The 9592-nt window shown below is 47.0% G+C and overlaps 2 protein-coding genes across 2 annotated transcripts; both read right to left on the reverse strand.

The window, feature by feature from the left end:
- Window positions 1-2456: 2456 nt before the first annotated feature.
- On the reverse strand, window positions 2457-2936 carry LOC145403280 (uncharacterized). The gene has a single exon (XM_080275092.1). The coding sequence runs from the start codon at window positions 2934-2936 to the stop codon at window positions 2457-2459; it is 480 nt and encodes a 159-aa protein (XP_080131218.1).
- Window positions 2937-7118: 4182 nt separating this feature from the next.
- On the reverse strand, window positions 7119-8573 carry LOC145403282 (uncharacterized). Its single transcript, XM_080275093.1, has 2 exons — window positions 8101-8573; window positions 7119-7647 (listed from the first exon to the last, which is right to left on the reverse strand). Exons 1-2 carry the CDS (start codon window positions 8571-8573, stop codon window positions 7119-7121), a joined length of 1002 nt encoding a protein of 333 aa, XP_080131219.1.
- Window positions 8574-9592: the final 1019 nt, after the last annotated feature.

The raw sequence follows: 9592 nt of genomic DNA on the forward strand, positions 1-9592 counted from the left end.
GGATGGCTAGAATAGGTGGGCTTGGTGGGTTGCCCAGGTGGTTAGGCTTGGTGAATGGCAGGGGTTAGGTCGGTGGGTTGTTTTGGATGGGTTGAGTGGGTAGGTAGATGGCTAGTTGGGTGGATATGTGCCTCTGCAGATAACAAGGCAGGAGAGGGATTTTTGTGTCTAATAATCATATAATTTGTCCTAATTACTTGAGTTTTAGTATACCATTTAGAAGACGTTGGATAAATATTTGGATATCAAACTCTACCTATTAGTGTCATCCTATTGAAATCTGCTAATACTTCGACATAATTACTTCTCATTAAGGTGAAGGTGGATCTATGCATGTAATAATACACATAACTGTAGGTTAAATGAAAGTAACACTACATGCAGGAAGACATGAGAAAGCGAAATTTCATATATCTGATCCATGCGCCCAAGAGATAAGTTGTTTGGTGGGGGTAAACAGGGGGAGTTGGGGGGGTGGTAGTGCACGATTAACCTGCCCTCTTTTTGCAAATTACACTGTTCCCTTATTAGTGTTTATGACTGTACCAATACCTTCTTTGCACAAAATTATCCATAGGTATACGTGGCAAGTGACGAGAATGGTGGGTGGTGAACTGAATGGTGAACTGAATGAATGGAAGGCAATGATTGATTATGTGTGTGTCGATGAAAGGATGCGAAGATGTGTAATGGATGCAAGAGCATATAGAGGTTGGGGGAGTGGACTTTCTGACCATCACTTGGTGGTGGTGAGAATCAGTGTCCAAGTGAAATGGAGAAATAGAAGAAGGGAAGGACAGGAGGAAGTAGTACATGCAAGGAGGGTGGAAAGGTTGCAAGAGGATGAGAAAAAGGCAGAATATAAGAGAGAAGTGGAGGAGCGTCTGGGTAAATATAGACTGGAGCATATGAGGGACATGGAAGGTGTGTGCAAGATATTCACAGAAAAAATCTGTGCAGCATGTGAGGTGGTGCGTGGGGTGAAGAAAAGACGAAAGGGGATGCAAGGAAGAGCATAGTGGAATGATGAGGCAAGACAGGCTGTGACACAAAAGAAGAAAGCATATAGTGAGTGGATGAGACACAGGGGTGTGGAAGAAGTTGAGAGATACTGTAGTGTTGTCTCTTATTTGCTTAACTTACGATGGTAGTAGAAATATTAAAGTCGGATGTGAGGCAGGGGGAATTATATTACTAGTTAAATTGTACAATGATAATAATTCAGAGATAATACAGGGACAAACCTGCTATTATTTCCGTAGTGTGGCGAGAGTGACACACTAATACGTCAGGTGCTAGTGTGTGAGCGAGGGAGTGTGAGTTAGCGTGACCGTGCATGAATGTGTGAGTGCTTGAGTGTGACGTGGCAGCTCTATGGGATGCAAGTGTGTGTGTGTGTGTGTGTGTGTCAGAGTCTGGAGCTATAGAGTATCCCGAGCAGGCCGTTTTTACGACAGGAAGTAGCAGGGCACGCCAGTGTTAGCGTCCCTAGAAGGCTCGATGATTGGCTAAGGTGAGGCATGCGGCAGCTCATTGGTCAGGTGGGGTCATGAGGTCAGGGACTGCTACTTCATTGGTCAGCGCAGCAGCTGAGTCATGGTGGGATGCGGTACCACCTGGTGCGTGATTGGCCGCGCACCTGTGATCTTCCCACATGGATTACAGGCGGGCGACAAGGTGGCGTCCCTGACCACGTATATACTGCTGGCCACATGGTGCATGTAATATGATGCAGGGATACATGTGTGATGCATAGTGCAGGGATAGGTGTGTGGTATGTATGAATTATGGAGGTGGATTATTACACCTCAGTACTCCCCCCTCCCCTCAAAAATAAATAATTGAATAAATAAAATAATAATAATAATAATAATATAACAATAAAAAAAAATAATACTAACATGTACAGTAATTCAAGTTATTACAAAAATTTTAGTATGAATTTACATAGTCAGCTTATAAACTATTTACAAACATACAACATAGAGGTACATTATATGGCAGTGTAATTGAGGGCGATCTGTGCTGGGCATTGGAAATACTTGGGCAGTCTGATGAGTCGGTCAGCTCAAGTGTAAGTGTAGGAGGTTGTGGTGTTAGTCTGAGTGGAATGTGGCCATGTTGCAGTTGCAGCCCTGACTGGTAAGGTCTGTGATGTGGAAGTAGGCGGTGTCATGTTGGAAAGGAGGGATGAGATGCGTGTGACTGTGGGAATGAGGTTGGAAGACGACGGTGAGGGGGTGAGAGGAGGGTGGCGGGGAGGAAGTGGTGGTGGAAGCCAGTGGACTAGAGGATCTGGATAATGGTGAAAGAGGGGGGTAGCAATTAACAAAGGGGAATCTGGGGTGGGCGACAAGTCATGGTGGGGATGTGGTGGAGGAAGTCAGCTGAGTAGAGGGTGTGGGTAATGGTGGTAAAGGAGGGTAGCAATTAACAAAGGGAATCTAGAGTGGGGGTCAAGTCGTGGTGGGTGGGGAGGGTCGGGATGTGGTGGACGGGGAGAATGTTGTAGTGGGTGTGCTGGTAGCAGTGTGTGGTGTTGAGGGCATGTTAGCTGGTTTGATTCTGTCGGCCAACATCATGTACTGTTTGCCCTCCCTGTCTACAGTAACTAATTTGTCTGTTCTGGCGGTGACTGGGTAGGGGCCTTCATAAGGTGTTTTAAGGGGTGACTGATGCTGGCCTCGCTTGATGAGGACATGCCCAGCAGTTTGCCACTGCTGAGGCGCGTGAGTGGGCTGCTGGGGGTGCGGGCATGGAGGGGTGGGTTGCAATACCTGCATAGCTTGTTGAAGTGCTGGGAGGAATGTTAGTGCTGGCATTGCATCCTGCTGCGGGGCAAACTGGCCCGGAAGCTGCAAGTCCTCCCCATAAGTCAGCTCAGCTGGAGAAATCCCAATATCCTCCTTTTCTGTGGTTCTGAGGTTGAGGAGCATTGTGGGAAGAGTGGGCACCCAGACGACAGGATGCAGAAGAGCTTGCAGTCCCTCCTTTAAGTGGTGGTGGAACCGTTCCACCATCCCATTGGACTGCGGGTAGCAGGCTGACGTATGGTGGCATGTAGTACCCAGAAAGGAAAGCAGGTCCTGCTAGGCCTTTGACTCGAACTGGACGCTTTGGTCAGTGATTATAGTGTGGGGGGCACCGAAATGAACCACCCTGGATGACAGGAAGTGGTACGCCACCCTCTCAGCCATAGCATCCATCATCAGTGTTGCTTCCACCCACCTTGTAGCCCTGTCAATACAGGTGAGAATGAACCTGTTTCCCCTGGACTCTGGGAAAGGGCCAACGATGTCAAGGTGAACCGTGTGGAAACGAGTGGTGGGAGGGGGTAAGCTCGCCAATGGGGTCTTAATCTGACGGTGCACCTTGGCAGATTGACAGCATGCACACGTCTTTACCCACTGCATTACATCTCTACCCAGGTCAGGCCACACCACGCGGCAGCTAAGGAGGCTATGTGTGCCACATATGCCTGGGTGTGACATGTCATGGCAATTTCGGAAAATCTGATGTCAACATGCATTGGGTATAAAAGGGAGAGCTACTCCGAAGGATATGTCGCACCACAGCATGGCTGAGTGGGGGGGGAGATGGGGCCACCATCGCCACTCCCCGGCAAAGAGCATCAGCCACCGTTTTCTGTTCACCTTTGATGTGTTGTATGTGCGTGGTGAACTCAGAGATAAAAGCCAGCTGCCTTGCCACCCGTGGGGACCAGTACTCACCTCTCTGGGCCATGGTGAATGTAAGTGGTTTGTGATCAGTAAGGACCCTGAATTCCATGCCCTCCAGGACGTGCCTGAAATGTCTGATCGCTTCATATAGTGCCAGTAGCTCCCTGTCAAGTGTGCTGTATTTGCACTGCACTGGAGTGAGATGCTGGCTGAAGAATGCGATGGGTGCAGTAAATCCCTCAGCTTTCTCCTGGAGAACAGCGCCCACCGTGTCTTAGGAGGCTTCTGTGACAAGGGGCATGGTAGCATGGTGGGCAGGGTAGGCGAGACAGGGGGCACTAGCGATGTTGTCTTTCAGGGTGGCGAAGGCTTGGATCACCTGTGGAGTCCAATCGAGTGGTTTAGATGAGTTTTATTTTGTGCCCTTTAGGAGATCATTGAGTGGAGCTAAAGTGGAGGCCGCTTGGTTGAGGAAGTGTTGGTGATAGTTGACCATCTCAAGGAATTCCCGGAGTTTGCGTGGTGAAGCTGGACATGGGAAATCCTGGATGGCTTGCACTTTCTGAGGAAGGGGCATGATGACAGTGGCTGAGACTCTGTGCCCGAGAAAGTCCAGTTGCTCCACACCTAGGATGCATTTCACCGGATGGATGCAAAGGCCGTATTCCTGCAGGCGGCCAAAAAGATCTAGACGATGATGCTCATGCTCATTGTGCGACGGGGAGGCAATGATGTTGTCGTTGATGTAGACGAGGACGTTGTCTAGGCCCCTAACCACCTGGTCCATATACCTTTGGAATGTTTGTACTGCATTCCGTAACACGAAGTTCATTTTGGCATATTCAGACAGTCCAAACGGGGTGGTGACAGCCGTTATAGGGACAGTCATCCCGTGCAGTTTGTGGTGGAAGTCCTGGATGTGGGGAATGGGGTAGCAATCAGGGGTGGTCATTGCTTAACCCGTTGGCTGCGGTATTAGTTGAAAGGGACACTTTGCCTGTATGGCTATCTCGCCAAAACTCTGCTCTCGCAAAACAACATGAAATATATGTCAGTGTACTCACCATATGTCTATTCTCTGGTAAACATTTTTTTTTTGTTTCTAAAGTGCCATGGTAATGGCGAAGTTGTAAACAGAAGTTGGTGACATAAAGCATCCTACATTTACCGAGTGTGAGGGAAAATAGAGAATCAGAGCAGACCCTAAAAAAAACTGAATACACCGATACAAATGTAAACCACCTCGGGAAATGGGTGTACTGGTAAAGTATGTGGCTGATGTGGACGTGGAATATAAGAACAATATGTGGATATGGATATGGCATGGATAAGAGTGATAGGGTGATGTTCTAGTCACACCGACACATCGACATAACTGTACACCTGATAATAGCTCGCTAAAATGCCCTGGTATGTTCACAAGTTAGCTAGTTAATGACACTAAAAATTTGTCTTGTGTGTGTGTGTGTGTGTGTGTGTGTGTGTGTGTGTGTGTGTGTGTGTGTGTGTCCTGACCAGCCTCTAAAGTGTGTAAGTCGGTGCAAAGACAAACCATTGGAGGAAAGGGGAGAGTGCTGATGAAAAAGCTCATGTGTACTGTGAAAAACAAGAAAAAAGACCACTGGCTACACCATCCCCTCATGCAAGATGCCCGTGCTCTGACACACACACACACACACACACACACACACACACACACACACACACACACACACACACACACACACACACACACACACACACACACACACAAGAAAAATACGTGGATATGGCTATGGAAACAAATCATAGGGGGAAGAAAGGGGTGTACTGATGAAGAGAGAGAGAGAGAGAGAGAGAGAGAGAGAGAGAGAGAACAACGGTGGGAGATAGGAGAAAAGACGGGGCTCGCTCAGGTCACCATAGGGCAGGTGAGGGTAAAGGATAAGCGGACGAAGGGGGGGCTGCCGGAAATCAAATGTGCAGAGTGAATTGCACCTATTTCCTGTGTGTAATAAATCTATTTCCATAATCATGAGATGTGATTATAGAAGATGACTATCAATCTGTGGTCGGATGAGGTCGAGGAAGCCTAATGTTCAAATATTGTGGGTGATGTATCGGGGTTGTCACTTTCGCGGGGTGAAGTTTTAGATTTCCTGCATTCCTCGCATTCCTTTGACATTGTATAGTACGGAAGACATGGATATGGATGAAAGAGTTATGTTCAAGTCACATAAGCACACATACATATAGATGGGATAACAGCTGGCTAAAATGCTGTCATTATTATACTGTGGTGGCTTATATAAGGGTGGTTTCAATAAAGCGGGGTCAAGGTTCAGGCAAATTATCCTGCCTTCCTCACATTCATTTGTAACTGTACAGTACTGAATGTAGTAAGCATGGATATGGATTACAGAGTTATGGTCAAGTCATATAAAGACGTAACTGTACATGGCATAATAGCTAGCTGTAAATTGCAAAATGGTTGAAGAGTCTCATTGTACTTTTTTTTTTGGTTTACTGAAAGGCATTTTGGAAACTATGGTTTGAATGTCTTTCATTTCCAAGGGCCGTGGTAGCTCAGTGGCAAACGACTGAATGATGACAAAGAGAGGTGGTTGGCTATGGAGTGCATTGAGGGTTTTTTATATTTTGTTTTATGATATATATATATATATATATATATATATATATATATATATATATATATATATATATATATATATATATATATATATATATGTTACAAACTCGTGTTATTTACCTGAGGAAAATGACACGAGTTAATTTTCCTTGGAAAAATTACACGAGTTTTAAGAACCTGAAATGTTTTTTTTTTTTCTTTTAATTTCTTAGTTTTTATTTATTTATTTTTCATACACTCGGACTCTCCTACCCATAAAAATATAACATAGAACATAGCATCTATTGCAACAGTATGGTTGCAGGTAGAATACTCCCGTCACTGCTCGCTACATCCACCCTCCATCGTGACTGGTAGGTGACTGACCAGGGAGACGGTGAGAAGGGGTTGACAGGTGTCGCTGTGACCTACAATCTGTTCCACTTTGGGAAGTACTGTAGATCCGGGCCAAATGTGGGTGTATCGCACACACTCAGGAATGTCCAGATATGGGTGTTTCGAACCTAAGGGTTAAGGGCCCTGTACTTCTCACATGCTCTCCACTCACCCTCCTGTGCCTTCAGAACCATGTGCAGTGGTGAGGCCCAGGAACTGGATGACAGCCTTATTATGCCCTCCTGCAGTATGGTCTGAAACTCCTTCTCTGCTGCCCATCTTCTTTCAGGAGGCAAGTGGCACAGGCGGGCGAAACATGGTGGTCCTGAGGTAACTATACAGTGCTGCACACCTCGGTCAGTCCACCCGCGTTGAGGAGTCAGTGAGGTTAGGAGGGGAAACTGCCACAGAATGGTGACATAGGAAGAATCACTTCAGAGGTTGGTGATGAGGACAGGGCTGGCTGCACACTTTGAGGCTTGAATAAAAGAGTTAGATGGCCTGTGATACAGCTGGCGGTGCTTGGTGTCCACCATCAAATCGCATGCCTCCAGGAAGTCGACTTCGAGGATGGGTTGCTCAACGTTTGCTATCACGAAGGGCCATGTGAATGAGAGGGTGTGGGAGAAAACCACCTGCCGGGGCTCAGTACCATATGTGGCGACAGGTGAACCATTGGCCGCCACAAGGTCAAAGGCGGGTTGATGGTGGCGTATGTGATTGGGGCTTAGAGGAATGATACTAAATGCAGCCCCTGTGTCTATTAGGAACCTTGTGGCAGTGGCGGCATCCTTAACCCAGAGCAAGTCCAGAGTGCCTGGCAGTTTGTGGGAGGAATGTGAAGCATGGTTGGCCTGTTCGTGATTCACTTTGGTGGGAGATGTTACTGCTTTGGTCTCCCTCTGGCAGCATTTCCCGAAAAGATGCACAAAGGAGTGCAGCAACGGGCTGCCTGACCGAACCCTTTATTAAACATACAGAGGGTGCATTCCTGTTGCATAGGTTGTATAGTGTTCGGTTTAGTATATGACACTACAGGGGCACTGGTGGAATTGTGTGTGAGGGGGGAAAGGGAATCACTAGGGAACTCTGTTGATGGCACACTGGGGAGATTGTTATTGGGTGGACACACTGGTGGAGGAGTGGATGCACTGGGGAAGTTGTTATTGGGTAAACACACTGGTGGAAGGATTGATGCACTGGGGGGGTTGTTATTCAGGACAAGTATGGATTGTTCTATCTGGACAACTTTATCTGTAAATTTACTGAGCAGAGCACAAGTATCCGAGAATTGCTTGTCTCTGTTAGACACACTATTAACACTGGGGGGTTGCACTAGGGTTGATCATTACGTTGTTGGGCATGGGATTGTTCATAGGAATTGCACTTACTTTGTTACTGAAGAAGTGCTATTGCGTTTCATAAAGCTTGTCTGCTTTTATGAGGAAGTCTTGAAGGGTAGCATCAGCGCCGAGAGAAGCCAGGTGCAGGCGGAATTCTGGCAGCATGAGCTGCAGAAGGTGGTGCCGCAGGGGATCGTCAGATAGTGTCAACCCTGCAGCTGTTAGTGTGGCTTGGATCTGGGCGCACAGTGCTGAGGGGCGCTGGTCTGTTGGCTGAATATTGTCCAGGTCCATAAGCATGGCCTGTTTTGATTTCCCCAACGCCCTCAGGAGACTGTTTCTCAGTGCTGTGTACTTCCCTGTGGTTGGGGGTGACAATAGCACATCCCGCACGAGAGCTGCCACTTGAGTAGGTAGTGCTTTAACAATTGTAGTGTATTTTGTGTCATCGATAGTGTCTTTGGGCCATGTGGCATCAATGTGTGTAAACCACGTGTTTATGTCGTAAGAAAATGTGGGGAGACTTTGCCGGATTATGTATTCCATCGTAAGCTCACTCCAGGGGTCACCAGTGCTTAACTTACGATGGTAGGAGGAATATTAAAGTCGGATGTGAGGCAGAGGGGAATTATATTACTAGTTAAATAGTACAATGATAACAATTCAGTGATAATACAGGGACAAACTTGCTATTATTTTCGTACTGTGGTGAGCGTGACACACTAATACTTGAAGTGCTCGTATGTGAGCGAGGGAGTGTGAGTTAGCGTGATCACACATGAATATGTGAGTGCTTGAGTGTGACGTGGCAGCACTATGGGATGAAGGTGTGTGTGTGTGTGTGTGTCAGAGTCTGGAGCTAGAGAGAAGGCCAAGGGACCCGTGCGGGTGGCTTTTATGACAGGCTGCAGCAGGGCACTCCGGTGTTAGCGTCCCTAGAAGGCCCGGTGATTGGCTAAGGTGAGGCACGCAGCAGCTCATTGGTCAGGTGGGGTCACGAGGTCAGGGACTGCTACTTCATAGGTCAGCGCAGCAGCTGAGTCATGGTGGGATGCAGTACCACCTGGTGGGTGATTGGCTGCGCACCTGTGATCTTCCCGCATCAGCTACAGGCAGGCAACAAGGCAGCATCTCTGACCACGTGTATACTGCTGGCCACGTGCTGGATGTAATATGATGCAGGGATACATGTGCGATGCAGACAATAGTGCAGGGATAGCTGTGTGGTATGTATGAATTGTGGAGGTGGATTATTATGCCACAATATATAGACAAGAAGAGAGAGGTGAAAAGATTAGTAAGAGAGATTAAGAAGAGAGTGGATGAAGAATTTGGAAGGAATTTGAGTGTAACATGGAGCGAATGTAAGAAAATGTTCTGGAGAGAGGTAAAGAGAGTTTGATAGGGTGGCAAAGAAGTTGGTCGGGGAGTGAAAGATAAAAATATTATATTACTAATGGAGAAGGGAGAAAAATGAGCTGTTGGAGAGAACACTTTAAGGAATTGTTGAACATAGAGAATGAAAGTAATGCGAGTATAAGTGGATGGAGAATGGCTGGGAGACG

Source organism: Coenobita brevimanus, chromosome 60, assembly GCF_032717465.1.
Source record: "Coenobita brevimanus isolate Jiangsu-jjx chromosome 60, ASM3271746v2, whole genome shotgun sequence".
NCBI lineage: Eukaryota > Metazoa > Arthropoda > Malacostraca > Decapoda > Coenobitidae > Coenobita > Coenobita brevimanus.

What these genes read in the sequence shown, in the direction of transcription:
- LOC145403280 (XM_080275092.1), bottom strand. Translation starts at nt 2,936, where the DNA reads ATGCTCCTCAACCTCAGAACCACAGAAAAGGAGGATATTGGGATTTCT.
- LOC145403282 (XM_080275093.1), bottom strand. Translation starts at nt 8,573, where the DNA reads ATGGAATACATAATCCGGCAAAGTCTCCCCACATTTTCTTACGACATA. An exon ending in GCAGACAAGCTTTATGAAAC is followed by an intron (nt 7,648 to 8,100) that starts GCAATAGCACTT and finishes TGTTTAATAAAG; the next exon opens with GGTTCGGTCAGGCAGCCCGT.